General features: G+C 34.7%; 1 protein-coding gene across 3 annotated transcripts in view; it reads right to left on the reverse strand.

Annotated features, from left to right (window-relative positions):
- LOC136028074 (uncharacterized) overlaps positions 1 to 20714 on the reverse strand; it is a 295077-nt gene extending 274363 nt beyond the window's left edge. For 2 of the 3 annotated variants that reach the window (XM_065705681.1, XM_065705683.1), the window contains exons 1-4: positions 11998 to 12087; positions 8939 to 9043; positions 5537 to 5703; positions 1052 to 1212 (exon numbers count right to left, since the gene is read on the reverse strand). In XM_065705681.1, the coding sequence (XP_065561753.1) occupies positions 1052 to 1212; positions 5537 to 5703; positions 8939 to 9002 (392 nt within the window). In that variant the 5' untranslated portion in view covers positions 9003 to 9043; positions 11998 to 12087. Of the gene's footprint in view, positions 1 to 1051; positions 1213 to 5536; positions 5704 to 8938; positions 9044 to 11997; positions 12088 to 20635 lie in introns of those variants that run through there. The other variant, XM_065705682.1, reaches the window with a different exon arrangement.
- Positions 20715 to 23548: the final 2834 nt, after the last annotated feature.

Genomic DNA, 23548 nt, shown 5'->3' on the forward strand with positions numbered 1-23548 from the left:
TTTTTTTATTGGTGTTACTCTCTGGTAGTAGATAGAATGGACCGACGATTTAAATAACATGATAATCGCTTGAAAAAACGATTTCCTGGAGTACCGGCCCCAATCTGCCACGACAGTCGCAATCCGGCAAATTTAACTGCAGCAATTGTTTGTTTCACAATTGTTTGCCTGGCTTTGCAAATCCCTTCTGAAATCATTATGCCAAAATATTTCAAGTCTGGGAGTGGAGGAACTGCGAAATTTTTAAGGGTTACACTGTCACTTCTAGCCACGTTGAATGTTAGAATTTGCATTTATCGATATTGATTAAAAGCCCGATAGATTTTAAATGAGTTAGCAGTTAATTCAGGTTATCTTGTAGATCTGCTGAGAAAAAGCAGAAATCCGTGAAACAGAACAGATGGTGAGATCCAATTCAGACTCTTGGAGATTGGATTTTGGAGATTGGAAAACGAGAGTGCTAAAAAAAACTTTCTTGCCTTCACGTCTATCCTGATTTGGTTGGTTCTGAAACCGTGCCTGTCCATTTGGCAGACACTGTCAAATTTTTGTACCAAAACTTATGAGTTTTCAGAATAATTGCAATTATACCACTGTGGAATAGAGAGCCGATGGCTTGGAAGTTATAGACACTATTGAACACTTTCGATATGTATATGGAGTACATATATGGAAATGACTTGTTTCTGTTCGAGTAAGTTTTTACACTTGTCAGGAGTCCATGAGTTTCCAGTACTTTTTAGTTTCCAGTAATTTTTAGCAAAACTGACGTAATTATTTCATAAGATTATATAGTACCCAAAGGCTCATCTTGGTTTTATTATTTATTGGCTACCCAGAAATACCCAAAAATTAGTGACAAAATCGTACCACAAGTAGGTAGTCTTATTTTTGTGCATAGCCCTTAATTAACTGCCTGAACATATACTTTGCGTGTTTCATGTTGCGTTTTCTGTTTTGAATGAAATTTTGAATCTAATGAATCTATTTATGTCATCATCAAAAAAAGCGACAAGCGCAGAAATGACCGATTGAAATAAAGAAGGTTTACCTGTTGGCAGTCATGACCATTCCAGGAGTGCAAAAACCACACTGAGATCCATGACCATCAGCAATTCTTTTTTGTAAGCTGTGATATCCCTGCTTCTTGCTCCCCAGACCTTCTGTCGTTAAAATGTCCCAATCATGCGCAATGTGGGTAGGAAGTAAGCACTAAGAAAAATATAGAGACTAGTTTTAAAGTAAAAAAATAGATTTATAGAATTTTTAGTAAATTAGCTGTAGACTTAATAAGTACGGCCGGTGAACAGAACTTATAGAATATTTCGTGCTGTCAAGCTTCAGTCCCAGAACTACCATTGACTTGTCACCATAGATATAGCAACTTTTGTCTTTAAAGCCCTGTCTTTATTATAGCTTATTCAGGCAAAGACGGTCTAGTGTAAACAAACTTCCGTTCACCGGATTTGACCTTTTCTGGAAAAAGCCGGTTCAAATACGCCCAATTTATCTTTTAAGCCTCAAAAATCACCAATGGAGAGCATAGCTGTCAGAAAAAATTAAATCACGGGCATCTTTGCCTGAAAAAGCCTCAATGAAGTTGAAACTCTGTAATCGACGAATATAATATTCTGTTTCTACATTCTTAATTTTAAGCACAAAATAAAACAGAATTATTTGTCTGCTCCCAAGGGAATTTCCTCACTCATGAATAAGGAAAAAATTCAGGCAAGACGAACAGACATTTTATAGCATTAAATCAATAGAGTATAATGAATTTAAAGCAATTTTATGAAATTCATCATATTAAACGTTATTGTAGTTTTCAGATGTCAAAAAGTGATTATCCAGAAATGGGTAGTCTCAGTTCCTTATACATGTAATTTTTTGATTTTTGCATAAAATATGGTAATAGCTACACCGAAAAATTGGATTCGAGGTCACATCGTTAATTTAAGTATTGGTATCTCTGCTCCCTGTGTCACAGATTCCCGTTGGTAAGAATATACCTATAATGTCTGACATGGGTGAGAAATAAACACTAGAAAATATACAGGCAGTAGAGTTTAAAAGTACACAGAAGGATGTTTTAATAGCTTTAACAAAATTCGACACATCCGTAACAAAGCATACATGACCAATTTACTTTGAAATGGGACTAAAAAATCGGTTGATTTGCTTGAGTTAAAACTGTCATTGATATAAAAAAAATGTTCCTTAGTCTCAAAGCGATTAGTGAGTCAATTTATATTTTTGGAATATAAGGAAGTTTTATGTGTCAAATGCAGATATGTCCGTTACCTGAACTTTCAACGAGTTTCTGAATGAAGATAAGCCAATTTCCTGAAAATACTGATATTAAGTACTTCTCCTCAAAGAGTTTCACCAGTTTAGATAACATAATTCAACACATTTCAGGAATTTCGTAACATAGAAAAAATTCTTTAAGACATACAATCTTTTTCGATAATGCAACAATTATTATATAAATTCGAAAGTTCAAGTTCTTCAACCACTATTAAAAGTAGAATAATAATCAAGGTCTTTTATTTAAGGTCCTTTCCCGTAATTATTTTAAATTATTCTTAATGTTTACTTTTATAGAAATATGTCTATAATAGCAAAGACGTGAGGGGGTATTTACTTCTGGGGAGAGGGAGTACATTAAAATCACAGAAAATCACAAAAAAAAGATGCGTTACATAGTATAATAGAACAATTGAAAGCATATGCATATCTCGTAGGTTCCATGCTCAAATTAGCCCTCTTCATATTGTCAACCATCTTTCATGCTATCGTATCTGCCAAAATTGGATTTCAGCTTTCTTTGCTTAGATTAAATCCAAAATCCAGTTTAATGTCATCAGAATCCTCAGAATTCTTCTGAGAAGCCCAATTTATAATTCAGCAGATTCTGAAAATTCTTGAATGACTTTAAACTGGACGTTGGGTTTATTCAAAGTAAATATTTCCAAAATCTGGTTTTTCGAATGCAACAGTATGTAACATAGGCAAGGAAATCTTAATTGTATGGCGACACATGCTAGAGTATCCCAGGAACAGCTACTGGTCACATTTTTGACGATATATTTTAGTGGATTTGGAGCCGGTTTTTCCTTATGCCGTTTTTGGTGGAATCTCCCGCTTCAGAAGCTATGCACTAGTAAAACTCTACCATCTTACATTTGGTAATTGTGCGTTCTCTGTTACCTTTGAATTTACCTTAGCTAGTACTAACCTAAATTGTTTCTTGGACATTTTTTTGAAGTTTCTCGGGAGTTCTTTATCTTATTATTGCATTGCAAAATGACTGCTGACACTTGGTTAGTTTACCATTTCACTTATTTCTCGATATCATCCACTTGTCTTCCTGCTTCATAATCTTTCTCTTCTTTTACATATTTTCTCTCCTCCCCCCATTCCTTACTCTCGCCTAAATTTTATCTAATTTCCTGGAATGGTTTCTCAGTTTTTGCCCGCAATTGTTTCAAGAGAGAGTTATCACTTCTTTCATACACTTTTCTGCAAGTGAGGATAAGAAAAAAAGTGAGGATAAAAAAAAGAAGTGAGGATAAGTAAGGATGAAACGGTAAAAAAAAAGTCAACATTCAAATTCTGATCAAATGTAAAGAGGAAATAACAAATTCAGGCATGTTCTATGACTAACTTAGGTATAATCTAAGGTCAAAATGTTAAAAGCACCTGCCTGCTTACACCTGAAAATATTACGAAGAATATTCGTGCGAGATACAGCATACTTAGTTTTTTAAAATCTACCCCAAATAGGCGATATTAGAAAAATTATATTAAACTGTAATCCTTCCTCACCTCGTTCAAGTATCACCTTTATGGGATAGGTTAACCAAAACTAACAGATCTAGGCTGTATTTCGGGTTGCATACCATAGTAACTATACTTTAACTGGTTACTTGAAGTGACTTCAACCAGAAATGGCTGTGAGGTAACTACTGGCTTTTAAGTTTGTAAGGGTATAATTTTCCTGATTTTCAATTGTATTCATTAATCTTTTGGTATAATTTAGTCTAATAATACTTTCAACACGGTTCAAACTGTTATTAATGGCAATGATAATAATGATGCATGGTTACATCATCAAACATGTTCCCTAACTATCTCAAGAAAAAGTTACTAAAACAGTAAATTCAAAGTTACTTTTCCGTTGTATTCCAGCTACTATGAAACGTCAGCTGAAACAAAAAAAGTTTCTTTTTTGTAGCTTTTAATTATTTCTTGTTAAACCTAGAATGCAGTCCTGAACTTCGGTCTACTCATTGTAAATATTTATATTTTTCTCTAATATATCTACTTCGAGAGAGTTGATATTTACTCTCTTACATTCTGCTCTCTAAAATAGATCTCTATATATCTACTCTCTATAGTAGTGATATTACCTACAGTATATATCATTTACATTCTGGGTCTACACAACATGGTAAACGGCGTAGACGCAATTAAAATATTACCATTTTCTGAATTTGCAGCCGCTAAAAGAGCAATTGAAAATTTGTGAGCATTTTTACCGTTTCACGTATTGTGTGAGTTCCCGTGACGCAATGACTCTTTTGTTAATATTGTTTTCTTTGATTTGTGAATTCCTTTTTCCTTTCCCTTTATTTTATAGTCTTTTTTTATATAAACGTACATTTGTAAGTTATCATTATTATTATTTCTCTAATAAAACAAAAAAAGTATATTTTCATGTCCTTAAAGTCAGAAAACAAACATGAATTAAATAGTAAACTGTGATATCAAAAAATAAAAGTGATGAATGGAAAAATTTAAATTGACAAAAAATTAACCTTCTTTAGAGGTGACACGTTGGTTTTCATAACCCTCACTACCTTAAGATAAAATTTAAAGTGCATCGGAACTCTTGAAAACTGAAAGTAATATTGGGAAATGGGATTCATAGAGTTGAGGCAGGCAGCAACTTCTCTGCAAAAGTGATTGGACTTGGAAATAATAGAGATTAAAGCTATGAGTTGAAGCCTTGAAGATAAGAAAAAAAAGGTAAAGGATACGTCATTAGACTTTACAGTCCGTACCGGCGGTGCTGATCTCCGTTTCTTGGCCCTTCAGCCAGGAAGTGCAATGGGGGGTTGGGGGCCAGCCAACCAGTGCTTTCGCACACCCTTCCTGTTTACCTTCCCCAGATTTCTCCAGGTACCCATTTAGAGCTGGGTCGACTCTGGCTAAGCTTACAGAGTCACCCCACTGACCCCCGTCCCAAACTGAAGAATTGGGTACGCTGGGATTCGAACCCGCGTCCTCTCAGACAAGGGCCTGAGCCTTGAAGATGCCTGAGCCATGAAAAAATCAGCATATAATGTAGAGCCCCTGGCAGTTTTCTTACACACTTTCGGGCTGTTAAGCATACATATTTTAAGGATATAGGCTTTGTCAATCCTTCAAGCCCCTTAGCTAATCTTTCATGATGGAAATACTGATTGGTAGAAAAGGTCGCTACCCACAAATAAAAAAAAAGAAATAAACTGAATGGATTAAAACAGCTTACTGAATTGACGCTGAATACTTCTTGTTCACCGGTGGATGGATTCTTCCTGCTCACGTTTACTAAGCAGGATCCACAGCCTCCTTCATTGCACATCCGTTTTGCAGACTTGATTTGACAGTTTTCTCGGAGGAATTCTAGCAAGGACGTTTCTGCAGCAACATTATCGACTGTAAAACAAAAACTTATGATATTGCATAAATCTTAGTTGTTTTACAAAAAAATCACAATTAAGCAAAATAGTCACTGAAAACGAAATGGGGGAGGGTGCAGCAACATAAAACTTATTGTTATGCAGTACACTACCCAAAATGTACCTTTTTATGACAAATTCAAGAAAGTAGTTAGAGATTTCTAAACTCTATCGCAATTGTATAATTAATTTCCAAGTTTTCGTTCTTGTCTTAAGCACCAGAAATTTCAAAACAAAATTTTTAAAAATTACACAATGCTTCAAGCATCTAAAAAAATTAGATTACCTTTTTGAATTTTGAAAACAAGATTAAAAACTGAATAGCTTAATGAAAAATTAAATTCCATTCTTTCGAATAGCCAAAACTCCAAATTTTTGCAAGAAACTCTTTTCTATTAACTTTTTTATATCTTTAAATTAACTTTAAAATGCCCAAGTTTGTGTTTTATCTTCTGCTCAGTGTGTACCTAATTTCGTAATTCCCCAAAATCTTATGATTATTTTTCAAACAGTTCGTGGTAACGAACTGTAGTAAGGAGCGACCCGGCTCACTAGTAACCAAAACTCTAAAACACGAAATTTTGATACCAATAGTTACATCAAAAGAATCGCTTTTTAACGCTGATTTTAAATATACAAGTTTCATCAAGTTTAGTCTTACTCATCAAAAGTCTGAGAAAATTCGTCCTATTTTAGGAAATACGGGGAAACACCCCCTAAAAGTCATAGAATCCTAATGAAAATAACATCATCAGATTCAACGTATCAGAGAACTCTACTACAGACGTTTCAAGCACCTATCTATAAAATGCGTGTTTTTGTTTGTTTTTTTTGTGTTTTTTTTCCCAGGGGTGATCGTATCGACCCAGTGGCCCTAGAATGCCACAGGAGGGCTCAGTATAATGGAAACTGAAAGTTCTAATGCCCTTTTTAAGTCACCAAAACAATTGGAGGGCACCTAGACCCCCTCCCACGCACATTTTCCCCCGAAATTACCGGATCAAAATTTTGATCCGGTTTGAAGCCATTCTGTTCAGCTTAGTCGAAAACCTTATGACTTTGGGAGAATGTGTCTTTGTCTTTGGGAACGACTTAATCCCCCACAGTCTCCGGGGGAGGGGCTGGAAGTTACAAACTTTGACCACTGTTTACATATAGTAATGGTTATTATGAAGTGTACAGAGGTTTCAGGGAGACTTTTCCGCGTTGGGGTGGGGGTGGGTCGGTGGGAGTGGGTTACGTGGGAGGATCTTTCCATGGAGGAATTTATCATGAGGGAAGAGAATTTCCATGAAGGGGGTGCAGGATTTTTTAGCATTATTTAAGTAAACAATGAAAAATAAATACATTTTTTCCAACTGGAAGTAATGAGCAGCATTAAAACGTAAAACGAACATAAAATATTACGTATATAAGGGGGTTCATCTCCTCCACAATACCTTGCTCTTTACACTAAAGTATTCTTTAGTAATGTCTGCTATTTATTCTACGGCCTTCGTGATTCAGGGTCATTCTTAAAGATTTGGGACCAATTCAAGCTTTAGTGTAAAGAGCGCGGTATTGACGAAATTTAAATTTCGTTTTATTTATTCATGGGCGGTGAGCCAAAATCAAAACATGCAATAATTCAAAAACGTTCAAAAATTAAGTAAAAAAAATAAGTTTTTTAAACTGCATGTAAGGAGCGACATTAGGCTAAAACTTACAACGAACAGAAATTATTCTGTATACAAAAGGGGTTGCCCCCTCCTCAACGCCTCACTCTTTACGCTAAAGTGTTTTTATTGTTTTAAAAGCTAGAGTTGTGACAGAGTCAATCTTTAGCGTAAAGAGCGGGGCGTTGAGGAGGGGACAACTCCTTTCATATACGGAGTAATTTCTGTTCGTTTTAAGTTTTAACGTCGCTCCTTACTTGCAGTTTAAAAAACTTGTTTTTTTATTTAATATAAAGAAGAACTCATTATTATATATCAATGGTTTGTAAATTATCTGCAAAAACTGTAAATGGCTGGTTTGCAACACATATTTTATGGAAAAAATGTAAGAAGTCCTAACTAAATAAATGCAGTTTGACATAAAAAAAAAGGCCTGGGCGACTCTTTATCTTAACAAACAAATAAAGATAATTAATAAAAGGTTTTAAATGTATTTCAAACGACGAGTCAACTGAAAGTAAACATGGTCTGAAGCGAACAATCGATAACTAGAAAATAAGGAGTAATATTAATCTTGTTTGGTCATATGCTAATGACGAAACAATCATTTTTTTGGCAGTAAAGTAGGAATAAAATTTCGAAGAAATATCTTACTCCATAATGGGAATAAGATTTATCTCCATCCACGTTTAATCCCTAGCCGTGAAAAACCTATTACTAAGGCTACTTTCACAAGTTTGGATCTTTGAGTAAAAAAAAGTATTCAGACTGCAAAATATAGCTTTTGGACTAGACAAAAAGATTGGATGGAATCAAAAATTGAATTTTTCGAATTTCATCACAGAGCTAAAAAAATGCCTGTTGCACGACGACAATTTTTTTTAATTAATACCGATAAAAAAAGCAACTGTCCCTGAGTTTTTTATTCGATAGAAGAAATTTGAATAAGATACAAATTTTCAAAAGTGAATATTATCCAGCTAGTATCTTTAAACCAAGTCAAGATTACATTCAGTTGCTAGATTTACAGGGTAATGTGAACACCCAACATTAGAAAAGTGTTTCGCTTAACCCTTTTACTAACCATTGCCACACTTACCAATTGTAATACAAAAAAAAATTCCCTCTTTTCATTGTGTTGCAGAACTACAAAAATATGTTAAATGACATTTTATAGTAAGACTTGGCCATTGAAGCATCTAGATTGGAACAATTGGTTCATTTCATGTTCTAGTGCTTAATTTGGTTCTCAAGACACTCTAAGGTTTTCTGAAAATTTGCAACTGTTTCCCCTTTTTTCATTTTTTGTGTCTCTGAGCATTAGTCAAAAACGAATCTTTTGAAACAAATCATTTCTACTGTGTACCGGGTAACTGTAAAACCTTCAGTATTAAAGAAAAACGAAACAAACACAAAAAAAATTGATAATAGTTATGTAACTCAGAAGTTGCTTATCAATTTCTCTTGCCCTCCTATAAATTAAATTTTTCTTTTATTTTCACTGTCAAACTACTACAAAACAGAACGGGCTGGTTTAGTAGGGAAAAAATGTCTTACCTATATACTTTTTCCCATTGATATAAATATTATGTTCAGGCGATCCTTCATTTAAAACCACCATATTTGAATGTGTAACTGCCTTTGACACTGCCGGACAACCAACTAGATAAAGACAATCAGAAAAGATAAAACCATAAAATATACGATTCTTTCTTATGATTGGGGATGGGAAACAGCACAGTCGGTTGTATTTCTACGAAATTTATCAGCCACTTTATTAAAATATATAAAGCACCAGACACTCTGTCAATGTTGCCTTCACTGTCTATTAAAAACTTTTTGCTTATAATATATATATATATATATATATATATATATATATATATATATATATATATATATATATATATATATATATATATATATATATATATATCATGAAAAGAGAAATCACCAATGCTACAGCACAAACACAAAAAAAAAAAAAAAAAAAAAAGACAGAAGGAGAAAAGGAAGACTGTTTTCCTAAATTAGTGACTAATATAGACCAGCACTTGAATGAGGCCCTAACCCTACTCATCCATACAATCACATAGGTATATATATATATATATATATATATTATATATATATATATATATATATATATATATATATATATATATATAGTAAACCTCCAACCTTGTGGGGGATACGTGTCCCTGTGCTGTCTGGATCTGTCTATGGAAACTGGTGATACAGCCCGACCATCCCGTTGGAAAATAAGAGCCCAAGGCCCTCTTATAAAGGCTGAATGTGACTGGAGGGCAAAAAAACCCCTTTTTGTGCCCTATTTTGCTTCAGGAGCAGTGGTGTCAGTTCACAGAAATTAGGGGAGAGGGCAACTTTGTTGTTTTCAATTTTGTCAATGAAAATACAAAACAAAAATTTCACTGTAAATACATAAAAAAGTGTCTATCAAAATCTAGAGGGGAGACAAATGTCCTCCACCACTTTTGTAACCCCGTACTATCGGGCCAAAATTTTTAGATAGTCGTTTCCCTCATAATGATCAAAAACTTAAAATGTACTTTTAGGGGTGGGGGAACATAATCCATGCAGTTCCAAAGACAAGGACCCTAAACAATTTTATGGGTTCATTCTTCACATGCAAATTTTATTACAAAAGCTGGTTATCAATTTTTTAACTAGAATCATAAAGGATTCTCAGTCTCACTGCGAAGAAGAGCTTAGTCCAAGCTCAGGACTTTCTGTGCAAAAATGATTTAAGTCCTGGCTTGGCGCAAGAACAACACAGGTCAAAGCTGCCGACTGGCTTGGTAAAAAAAGAATGAGGTAAGTCCTGGCTGGGTGCACAAGTCAGCTACGTCAAGGCTGCAGAGTTTTAATGATACTGTAGAAAAATAGGGGTAAGTGTATTCCCCCCAAAAATTCTCCTAGACCTCTCCCCCGTGAAAAATACCTCCATGAAAAAATTATCCCTAAGTGAAAATTATGACAAATAAAAAGAATAAAGAAAAATGTATAACTGTACAAAAACTACTATGAAGGAAAGTCGGTGGTTCATTGTGTAGGTGGTTGGGAATGCCAGATGCCAGAAATGAGCACTTCAATACCCAAATAGCCTAAATCTCCAAGAGCCCTCTGATAAATATAGGGAGACGTACGGGGGGAAGGGATAGGACTTAATGTCTCATCTCTCTTTATTTAGACTAAGCCTGAATAAGGGTGCTGCGGGATGGTACCTCCCTTTTTATTCCAAAAAATGTTTCGGAAATTTATTTTAAAGCTTCATTTAACTAAACTAATTTGCTTCATGTTTTGTAAAATCTTAGGCAATGAAATGTAAGTACTCATAAGCTGATACGAGGGAGGGGTGGTGGATCATTTTGTTGGCGGGAAGGGGCAAATGCCTCAAAGAGCGCATTTTAATGCCAAAGATCTTAACTAACTGAACATATAGACAAATATAGAATTCTAGGGAAGGGGAAGGGATAGAAATTGATATATAAAAAATCTTCATTTACGGGAATATTTCTGGTCTTTGCCCTTATTACTAGATATTCGGGGGGGGGGGGGGGTAATAGTGCACCCCCTATTGCGACAATCCTTTTCTGTGGAAGAAACGGAAGGCTATGTTTTATCTTGGAGTGAACCTTTAAAGATCATCGACATGTTCCTGGGGGGAAATTAATGGGGGGCTAGGGGCCCGGAAATGCTGATCAATTTGAAACTTGCAGCCGTTAGTCATTGAGCAAAGGGGAATAATCTAGAAATGTTATTCAAAATATTAGTCCCTCCTATAGCGAGGTGGCTTAAAAAGGGGCCGGATTTTTTTCAATTGGCCTGAAACGCATATAAAAACTTGGTCTAAAAGGTCCAAACTTTTTAGATTGGTTATTTTAGAATCTTGGGACGGGAATCACTTGTATGGAAATTAAAAGTTCCGGGTAATTCTCTGCAGAGGGGGGGGGGGTCCGCAGGAGAATGAAGTTTACGGGTAAATTTTTCGGGAGGCAGAGTACAATTCTCCACGCGAGGTAATTATCCAATGATATTACCTGGGAAGAAAATACCTTTTACCTATCGTAAAAATGAGCCAAGTCCTGACCAAGCGTAACTATGACTGATATGACAAGTAATTATGTAATTATCATTTTACAATGTTATGCCAACCAAGAAGTGAAGAGAAATTGACATATAACCAGTGGCACCAATTCACGGAAATTTAATGGGGAACGGAAAAACCTTTTTTTTAAAAATCAAAATGTGGTCATTTTTTCAATTTTTTCCACAAAAATTATAAAAAAAACTTGTCAATGGAAATACCACAAAAAAGTACTTTAAAAAAATTAGAGGCGAAGGAGGTGGGGGGGGGGGCAAAATCTTGGAAAGGCGATGTCTCGTCCCTAATTCACGCCGATGCATGAAAAATAGCATTTTCCGTGAAAAATGTTTTTCAAAACAGGTAGAGAGTGATATTGAAACGTCAATAGAGCATCAATTAAAATAAATAATGAAGTTAAACATAAAACGAAATTCAACTTGGATTGCTCCTGCCCATAGCAAATTGTAACAATAATAAAAATCAAACAAATTCAAAGAAAGAATCAAACCGTATCTGTCTAGAATACTATCTTAGAGACAACGTAATTACAACTAAAATGTTGTTGCAAGTCATTAAAGAAACTTGGACAAAGGCCGAGTTCAAAGTACAACTAAAAGCTACACGCCATCTAACTTGATTTTCTAACCAATGAGACCTAGAGTCGAAAACTAAGATTTCAGCTAAATAGAAAGCAAAAAAAAAACGTAGAGAAGAATCTGCCAGGGTAATAATTTTTTTTATTAAAACTAGTTTAAGTTTGAAAATTAATACCAAAGACTAATTTTTGGACTTAATCTAATTTTTTGACTAATTGGATCATAATACATCAAACACTATGAGAGAGAGAAAATCTACACGCCATCTAATTTGATTTTCTAACCAATGAGACCTAGAGTCTAAAATTAAGATTTCAGCTAAAAAGAAAGCAAAAAAAAAGATAGAGAAAAATCTGCAAAGGTAACACTTTTTTTGGTCAATTTTTAGTAAACCATATAACTGGATTTTGTATAAAGTGAGCATACCACTCGATGCCTTTTTTTATGCTCTTTGCGAATATAATAATCGCTTCTACCACAAACTCAGATTTAAGCACTTTTTAGCTCTTAAAAAAGACGAATTTTCAAAAAATTATGACAGTTCATATAATTGACTTACCAACAAAGCAAACATACCACCTTATGCCTTTTTTATGTTTTTTACGAATATTATAATCGCTTCAAGTTCAAGTTCTATTTATTTTCATAAAATAACAATAACAAAAACAATATCCCAAATGGCTCAATGGCCCGTTATTTGGGAAACGGCATACAATAAATAAAGAATCATAAAACTTGTCATAAACATACTAACCAACATCTAAATATAAATATGTAAGGAAAAGAAATCAACTCACCGGCAGTCCCCACGAAACAGCGACCCTCACATCACCCGATAATAAAATACAAATTAAAATTCTCGCGTCTTCTACCAAAAATTCAAATTTAAGCACTTTTTAAGCTCTTAAAAATGACAAATTTTCAATTTAAGGACGAGTTATCCGTTGTTTCCGACAAAATAAGTTTTCTCCGCGCCGTTTTCGACAAAATAATACTATATTTTCTCAGTGCTAAAGTCATTTATAATAAGGTTAGTGTAGGTTGGGTTAGGTTAAAAAGTGCTTAAATCTGTGGTAGAAGCTATTATTATATTCGTAAAGAGCATAAAAACAGGCATCGAGTGGTATATTCATATTATACGAAAGCCAGTTATATGGTTTGCTATAAATTTACCCTTTTTTCTTATTAAAACTAGTTTTTTTATAAAAAAAAGAATTACCTTTGCAGATTTTTCTCTATCTTTTTTTGCTTTCTTTCTAGCTGAAATCTTAGTTTTAGACTCTAGGTCGTATTAGTTAGAAAATCAAATTAGATGGCGTGTAGCTTTTAATACCACAGAAAAACAGGCGGTTAATTAAAAATGGACGGACAAACAACTAATTTCTCTGTTGTAAGCAGAACTTGGGGGTCTGAGAGAAAATCAATATTAAACAGTTGCTGCTAAAAGTACTACTACTAACAACTGACTGCAACACCAAACTGCCTGAGGCCAACACAGCTGTATCATCTCATCCTTCGTCCCAATCTATTGCATGCGTTCCTCTTCACCACATCCCATGAAGTTATAATTTCGTTCAAATCCTTCCACCTGACCTCTTCCAACTTGATTTGGGGACTACCAGCTTTTCGTTTATCCCTAGATGGATGGCCGAAAAGTGCCGTCTTTGACAATCTGTCATCCTTCATCTAGAAGATGTGTCCTAGCTATCTCAACCTTTCTTTCAACCGTAAAAGTGGGATGGGGGAGTAGGAGGAGAGGCTAGGATCCAGAGCCACAAGAACTTTTATTCGCTGACCCATTTAAAACGTACAGCCAAAATTTTTTGGGGGTGACGGGACTACTGTGCAAAAAATTATTGAAAGGATTGGTCCCTTTGAAATTGGTCCTTCTTTTAACAAAGGAGGCTCAAATGCGCCTCGAATATTTTCGACTGGTATGAATCTTATATGAAACTCTGGGCTAAGGGGATCCAATGCAGAAGGAAAGTAAAAAACATAGCTTCCCCTCAAAATAGTCTAGAAAGGGCAAATCCACCCTCTACTTCCTTCAGATGAAAAGGGCTATCTAAGAAACTTGGAGGGAGCTCATTCAATTATAAATTTGAAGTTAAGGGGAAATTTTCTGGGGGGGAGGGATTTTCCACCGGAAGTAATTTTCTAGAGGGGGGATACGCCTATTACCATAATATAAGGCAAGTCCTGACCAAACGCAATTACAATATATTTTCCTACAATTAACATTTTATAATATTATGTTAATTGAAAACTGAAGAGAAATCGACACAAAAACACTGGCACCAATTTGTAGAAAGTAAGTATGGGGAGGCAAAAACTTATCTTTCAAGATCTAGAGCTGTGCATTTTTTAATTTTTCCTACGAAAATAATTTAAAAAAGATTTTTAATGGAAATGCCAAAAAAATGTATATATTTTAATTTGGAGACTAAGAGCTTTTTTTGTCCCTAGATGGATGGCCAAACAGTACAATCTCCGGCAATCTGTCTTTCTTCATCTACAAGATGTGTCCTGGCTGTCTCTACCTTTCTTTCAACCTTACAAGTGGGATAGATTCACAGTTGTTTTTTTTGTACAGTTTGCTTTTTTTCAACTGGGAACAAACACCATGGGTCTTAGCTATTTTACTTTTTTCATCTTCACTGTATCCTCCATCTTTACTGGTAATACTACCCAGGTAAGTGCTATTCACTTGATCGATCTTCTCGTTACCAAGCATTACCTTTTCATTTTCATTTATTCTTATACAAAGCAACTTAGTCTTTCTAATATTGATTCAAACCTATTATTAACTCTCTAAACCTCAAAAATTAATTTATTTTCCTAACATTTTATCTAAGGCTCTCAAATTATCTGCACAGTCTAAATCTAGGAGTTTCCCTAAGAAAAGCCCCACTTAACTTCCAATTTAATAGGATACCATCTACTGACCTTATCTCCAATCTTAACGGCAATAATATCGGTGCTTGTACATTTACTGAAGATAAATGATAAAAGTAGTCTTTGGTAATACTTTTGTGCATAGGCTCTTTTGAAATAAAAATTAAATAAAAAAAAGTTTTCTAACTGAAAGTAAGGAACAATATTCGAACTTAAAACGAACAGAAATTACTTCGTATATGAAAGGGGCTGTTCCCTCCTGAACGCCCCGCTCTATACGCTAAAGTTTTACTCTATCTCAACTCTACTTTTTAAAACATTAAAAACTTTAGCGTAAAGAGTGGGGCGTTGAGGAGGGAACAGTCCCTTTCATATACGGAGTAATTTCTGTTCGTTTCAAGTTTTAATGTCGTTTCTTACTTTCAGTTAAAAACTTGTTTTTTATTTAATTTCTGAACGTTTTTGAATTAATGCCTGTTTTTATTTTGGCTCTCCCCACATAAACAATTGAAAAAAATTTGCATATTAAATTGTTTTTTTGGCTAAATGGCTTTCTCATAATTTTGATCGGACAACTCTGAGAAAAGAATGAGCGGGAGAGGAGGCCTACTTACCCTCCAGTTTTTTTGTTACTTAAAAAGTTACTTGGTTACTCCCCCTCGTCAATACCTCTTACTTTACATCGAAGCTTAAATTTTGTCCCAATTCCTTAAGAATAACCCCTGAATCAAAAGGTTGTAGGAATAAATAGTTGAAATTACTAAAAATACTTTAGCGTAAAGAGCGAGGTATTAGAAGGATGTGAGCTCCTCAGATGCGCAATAATTTCTATTCGTTTTAGATTTTAATGCTGCTCCTTACTTTCAGTTGAAAAAACTTTTTCGTACTTATTTTTTCTTTTTTTAATTCTAGAAAATCCTGCGCCCCCTTCATGTAATTTCTCTTCCCCCATGATATATTACTTCATGGAAAGTTCCCCCACATAACCCCTCCCCTCAATCCTTCCCTCAAACCAAAAAACGTCTGTACACTTCCCGATAACCACTACTATACGTAAACATTGGTCAAAGTTTGTAACTTGCAGCCCCTCCCATGGAGACTGTGGGGGAGTAAGTCGTCCCCAGAGACGTATTTAGTAGGTGTTTCGACTATGCTGAATAAAATGACTATCTCAAAATTTTGATCCGGTGACTTCGGGGGAAAAATTAGCTTGGAAGGGGGCCTAGGTGCCCCTCCATTTTCCTTGGTCACTTAGAAAGGGCACTTAAAAAGGGCACTAGAACTTTTAATTTTCGTCAGAATTTCTCTTGTGACATTCTAGGTACACTGGGTCGAGACGATCACCCCTGGGAAAAAACGAAACAAGAAAAACAAAGCAAACAAATCAAGACGCATCCGTAATCTGTCTTGTGGTAAAAAACACAGAATTCCACATTTTTATAGATAGGAGCTTGGAACTTCTACTGTAGGGTTCTCTTATACGCTGAGTGATTTTCGTTATGATTCCATCACTTTTAAGGGGTGTTTTCTCCTATTTTCCAAAATAAGGAAATTTTCTCAGGCTCATAACTTTTGATGGGTAACACTAAACTTGATGAAACTTATATATTTGAAATCAGCATAAAAATGCAATTCTTTTCATGTAACTATCGGTATCAAAATTCGGTTTTTTTAGAGTTTGGGTTACTATTGAGCCGGGTCGCTCCTTACTACAGTTCGTTACCACGAACTGTTTGATACTTTCATAACAAAAGAGAAATGTCGTTCGATTCAGCACTGTTTCCAAATTTAACTTGTCAGTACCGTAACCGTTTCAATCCCTCCCCAACTAGGCCAGATATAGACCTAGTTTATTTACAAAATATGGCTCATTCTACTGCTTTGAATTATTGTTTTGTACTTATTTCTCATCAAAATTGATTTATAAAAGGGAATAATGCCAATTTGAAAAACAAACCAACAGAATCAGCATTTGTATAAATCCATGGCTATATTTGGCCTCGTTAGAGAAGCTGGAACGAGTTACCACTGTAGGACTATTATATTTGGAAACAGGAAAACAGGTTGAATCGGGAATCGATTGTTACTGCTGTTTTGATACTGTAGTGTTTAGTTTAGAAGAGGTCACTATGTTTGTTGCAATTAATTTTTGAAATATTGTAGAGCCAAAAAACTTTCGTAGAGCCAAAAAACTTTCAAAGACAAGTAAAGAGCCGTATTAAAACATAAAACGAGCAGAAATAAAACTCGTTTTAGAGAACAGATCTTTTTCAAAGAAAAGTAAATAAACATATTGAAACGTAATGCGGGTGGAAGTCCTATTACTGTTCAAGCTTAAAACAAGCTTAAATTTCTTTCAATGAATAAATAACACCAAAACTAATAGAAACAAAACAAAATTAAACAAACATAAAGATAACAGATACTGCTACAGACAAATAAATGAATCTTAAAATGACCAGAAAAAAAGGAGTAATCAAGTCATACTTGAAACGAACAGAATTTACCACAAATAGGAGTAGGACCACCGCCAACTTAGCTTTCTAAAGGCCATAGTGTCATTTGTGTTTCACTGAAAATTGGTTGTATATTGAGCAGTGTGTTTTTGTTTATCATAAAATCGACAATAATACAAAAAACAACACCCCAAGGCTAATCAGCATTTGGTGCCACGCTCACTCCCCATTAAGCCCTTTAAACTGCTTAAGTACCATTCGGGTTTATTCAGAAGGATATGCATTTTGAACACTGCACTTTTATTTTTTTAACATAAAAAATACTTTAATAACCAAGATGATTAGAAAGGACTAATGCAAGTAGACTGTTTGTTAAATTTAAAATAAAATCAATTACTGAAACTTCGCGCAAATTTTTGTTTTTTCAATTTTATAATTATAAGGTGAAAATTCAGGAAATACACTTTGTTTGCAATAAGACGTAAATAAAGCTATGACCTTTGGATGGTTAATGGGGTGATGGAGTCTTAGGTTTTAATATGGCTCTTTACTGATCTCTGAAAACTTTAATATTTCGAAAAATATTTCAAAATTAATTCTTGTTCGTATTTAGTTGGTATTTTTTATTTATGATTAATATTAGAAATAACCGTTAAGCTATTTTTTAGTGTTTCCGTATCAGGATTAAAATGTTGGATTGTATTTTGATGTTTAAGCAACTTCTGTATATTCAGTCAGAGTTTCGATCAACAGTAGTTTTTTTTGCAATAAATTTTAACAATAGCTTTACTAATAGAATTTAGGGTTGATGGAGAGGGGTTCTATTATTCATATGAATTAAATTTCTTCGTCATTTTAGTTTCTACAATAGAGCTAAGGTTATTCTGACTTCTATTATATAAAAACCCTTGAATATACTTAATCCATCATTTTAATAAAATTAATTTTAAAATCCTTTTCTATAAAACAAGTCTTTCAAAGAACAGTAAAGATCTCCAGTAAACCAAAAATGAGCCAAAATAAAGTCAAATAACCTTTCAAGCGTAAAACTACCACAAATCACCATCAATAAATAAATGACACTCAATTAGAACAGAAATTACAATAAATAACCGAGTCAAATTAAAACGAGCAAAACTTAACATGAATAGGGCTGACAACCCCCATGCCTTGTCAAGACCGGAATATAATTTGCACTTTACTGAAAAAAATAAATTAAAGAAATGATAGTGGATTGTCAGTTTAATATACACATACTGACATTTATTCCTTAAAGTTTAAATACTTTTTTTTATTAAAATAATAAAAGGAAAACATTTTAAATGTATTTTGTTTTCAATAGAGTGCAAATTATGCTCTGGTCTTGAGAAAGCATTGGGTCTGTCAGTCCTACTCATGTTAATTTTTGCTCGTTTTGAGTATGACTCAAAACCTAGAAAAACCGCCCCCCAAAAAATCCCCCCTGCTCAGAATTCCCCACAAAAATTCCCCCATGGAATATTTACCCAATATCCCTCTGTCACAGAGGAAGTTCAAAATCGGAGCCTCAAAATGTCATGGAAAACAAAAGGACTAGATATGAAAAATGGTGCTAGGACTGGGCGAGTTGGTCTCCAATCACCTTTGACTTAAAAAAAAGACTAGAGCTCTCAATTTCCGACCGAGCCAGCATCTTCCGAAGTTTCTACTACTACGAGGGGGAGGCTGGAAAATAAGGAGGGGGAATCCCCCTCCTATACGGAATAAACTCTGCTTGTTTTTGGGTTTAATGTTACTGTTGACTTGCACAATAATGAGGTAAACCAAAAATATTCACAGGAATCAAGAGAGATTGTATGTCAATTTCTACCTCCATCTACCCTTCCTCAGAACTAATTTTGTATCTACTTGAAGGATCGATGAGACTTAGAATGTTTTGGTATTGAAATGTGCTCTTCGCAGCATCTGCTTCCTTCGCTTCCTACAAAACGATCAGAAAACCCTAATGTAGAGGTTCCAACAACCTTGTTGTTGAAACCTCTGTTAAAATCTACTATAGAGGTTGATGAGAGGTTCTCATTAACAAAAATTTGGATTTTCTTTTTGGCAAAGAAAGATCAATTATGTGTGTTACGTTTTTGTTTTTTTGTTTCCTTACAGGGATGGTCGTATTGAACTAAGGGTCCTACAAGATCAGGCGAGGGCTAATTCGAACAAAATTAAAAGTTTAAGGGCTGTTTCAAGTGACCAGACCGACTGGAGGGCAATTAGCTTCCTTTCCATGCCCCTATTCCCCAAACATATCCAAACGATTTTGAAATACACTAAATATTCGTATCGTTTTTTCCAGTATTTTCGTTGAATTTATAAAAACCCATTACCAGTTTTCTTTTCTTCAGTATTTTATCCTTGTTTATTTAAACTATTGCTTGCTTATTTTGAATCAGGAGTTCTGACCATTTTGACTTTTTTGCCCAGATAATGTGATTAACTGTATGATTCCATTCATTTTCTTTTTATTTGTTGTCGAAAAAGGCTTGTAAATTTCAGTAGTAAATCAGACATCTTGTCATTGTGTTAACCCTTTGGACATGTTATCGACATTTTGAAGTACTCAGTTTGCACTTTCTCTGTGGTTGTTCAATTTTGCATGTGGAGAATTTACTGTGGGAGGGAAATCATCCCGGGAGCAATGTTCCAGGGGGTCCACAGGTAGATTTTCCAGGGGGCGCCTAGCACCAATATTTGCACACTCAAACCCCAAATTCTCCTTTTTGAAATTCTTTCCCAACTGATATATCTCTCTCCTATTTTTTTCAAAATGTTTTTGGAATCCTCCTAACTTTTAAAGTCCTTTTTTTCCTAAAGTCAACTTGGTCTTTCCTGTTTCTCTACTTTCTTGGTTTCTACTTATTTCTATTGTTATAATTACTACCAGTTTTTTTTTTACTGTAAGCTAGTGTTTATTTTCCTTCTTCTTTATTTCATATGTATTGTTTGATTTATGGTTCTTTTAGTGCTTTATTATTGTGTTGTATGGCCCATAACAAGCGAAGCTTCTTGGGGCGAACAACTTTTTTACGTTCGTGATAGTGTTTTAGTATTAATAAAACGATTGATTGAAATAATAAAATGGAAATTCAATCAAATGTTGACATTATCACTCATATCATAAAAACATTAACTTCTTAAACATAATTACTATGCAGCTTTATATTACCTGATGACGACTCTTGTTTAAATCTACCATCTCACTTCACCCGTCAAGACACACTGAAATAATATTTCAAGTCAAAATGAATCAAATTGAAATTAATCAAGTCTCAATGAAGCTGCAATAGGAGCACTCTAGACGCAGAGAGAGGACGAACTTTTTCTCGGTACGTTCTGTCTCAACTTCGAACAGTCTATCCATTAGACTTCACGGGTGAATCGATTAATTCTTTCGAAAATGCAGTTGGTTTGGAGTGGAGTAACGCGGAATGGAAGTACCAGTGGGACGCCACATACCATCACACCCACTAATTGTGTCACCTCATCAATTCAACAGCGAGATGTTCTGCAGGAGGAGGCAGTCCACCTTATCTCGCTGTAAATGCGATTTAAGGTAATAAGTTTAACCAGGATAAAAAAAGACGTAATTTACTATTAATAAATAAGTTACTTGGAATGAATGAAAGTTCATAAAGGCGAAGCAAAATTAATTCTTGTCCAATTGCAAGGGTTATATTAAGTTATAGAAAACACCACTAAAGCAGGGGCGTAGCCAGAACTCATTTTTGGATGCTGTCAAAATTTATTTCAGTGGGGGAAGGGTCAACAATGAAGGATGCTTCTTGGTCAAAAAATAGCTAACAAATACTGGCAGTAATATTTTATACGTCAGCAGGGGAGAAGGGACTCAAGCCTCACAGACCTAACCTTGGCCTAACCCTGACTATGTTACATTCGCGTACAATTTCAGAATACTTTCAGTCTCTTATTTTACAATTCATATGAAAATCAATTTTTTTCAAGCAATCAAACAATTCGTGGTAACGAACTGTAGTAAGGACGACCTTGCTCAATTGTAACCGAAACTCTAAAAAATAGAATTTGATACCAATAGTTACATCAAAAGAATCAAATTTTTATGTTGATTTTAAATATTTAAGTTTCATCAAGTTTAGTCTTACCCATCGAAAGTTACGAGCCTGAGAAAATTTGCCTAATTTTAGAAAATAGGGGAAAACACCCCCTAAAAGTCATAGAATCTTACAAAAATCACACCATCAGATTCTGTTGCGAGTTATTTCGCTTTTTTCTCCTCCAAACTCTCATACGCGTACTGGAAAGGATAGGAGACCCCTTTAAGCTAATTTTAAAAAAAACAAGTTTTTTCAACTGAAAGTAAGGAGCAACATTAAAACTTAAAATGAACAGAAATTATTACTTGTATGGAGGGGGTAGACCTCTCCTCAACACTTTCCTCTTTACGCTACTAAAGTTTTTAGTACTTGTAATTCTCTCGTCAGTTCATTCAATGATCGCGTCAGAGTAAGACGCATTTAAGGCCTCTGTGTTGATTTATGTGAAAATATTATTTCAAGAACTTTCGGATAATTAGTAATACAATTTGATATTTTGATATTAGTGTATAATGGGACGTAAAAGGAAAATCCGAAACAAGAAGGTATGCATATTTTATTATGGGACGTAAAAGGAAAATCCGAAACAAGAAGGTATGCATATTTTATTAGACACCTCAGATGATAGCTCTAGCTCGAAACCGGAAATATCAATACTAGCTGCAGATTTTAAGCAAATTCTCGAAGTCATAAAACAATGGTAATAAATTAGACAACTTATGCAATCAATTAGGTACTCTTACCACCAGGGTCGAGAATCTTGATAAAGAGCATTCGCTTCTTAAGATTAATAGGGTTAATAGTGAATTGAAAATCAGAAAATTGAAAATGATACGTCCTGCCTCAATTTGCAACTAATAACTTGTACCAATGAAATAATAAAGTAAGAAGAAAAAAAAAGAAAATTCAATGTATCGGATTTTGAAATTGGAAGCCGCCAAGTTAGAAAATAATGTCATCATATGGAATGTAGTTTGCGAAGAAATTGATAACGCTACAGCTTTATTCACAGAAGTTGTTCGCCATTAGAATTGCCTGAAGTAAATTTTACAATCTTGCAATACGACAGAAATCGCAATTTCTTAAAGGTGACATTAAATAAAAAAAAGACGACAAGTATTCTATTATAAACAAGAGCTAAGAGTTCATATGGCACTTGCGACGAGGTCGGAAGAGCCAAGAGCTCATATAGTATGAGCTCTAGCAAAATTCTAAGAATCAATAAATTGCTTTAAAACGAAAATCAGAGGTTTAATGCCGGTCGGGATTTGAAATAAGAGCTCTGAGTTACGAGTCCTTCTAAATATCAAATCCGCTCGTAAGTTAAAAATACCTCAATTTTTCTCATTTTTCCTCTCCCTTCAGCCCCCCAGATGGTCGAATCGGGGAAAACGACTTTTTCAAGTAAATTTGTGCAGCTCCCTGACGCGCCTACCAATTTTCATCGTCCTGGCACGTCCAGAAGTACCAAACTCACCAAAGCACTGAACCCCACCACCTAACTCCACCAAAGAGAGCGGATCCAGTCCGGTTACGAATCACGTATCTACGACATTTATAAGAGTTTTCCAAGATTTCCGGTTTCCCCCTCCAATTCCCCCCAATGTCAAAAGATCTGGCCGGGACTCAAAATTAGAGCTCTGAGACATGGGTTCCTTCTAAATATCAAATCAAACAGTTCGTGATAATGAACTGTAGTAAGGAGCGACCCGGCTCAATAGTAACCAAAACTCTAAAAAATGGAATTTTGATACCAATAGCTACATCAAGAGAATCGCATTTTAATGCTGATTTTAAATATATAAGTTTCATCAAGATTTGCCTTATTTTAAAAAATTAGGGGGAACCAACCCCTAAAAGTCATAGAATCTTAACGAAAATCACACCATCAGATTCAGTGTATCAGAGAACCCTATTGTAGAAGTTTCAAGTTCCTATCTACACAAATATGGAATTTGTATTTTTTGCCAGAAGGCAGATCACGGATGCGTGTTTATTTGTTTGTT

This window comes from Artemia franciscana, chromosome 6 (genome assembly GCF_032884065.1).
Source record: "Artemia franciscana chromosome 6, ASM3288406v1, whole genome shotgun sequence".
Lineage (NCBI taxonomy): Eukaryota > Metazoa > Arthropoda > Branchiopoda > Anostraca > Artemiidae > Artemia > Artemia franciscana.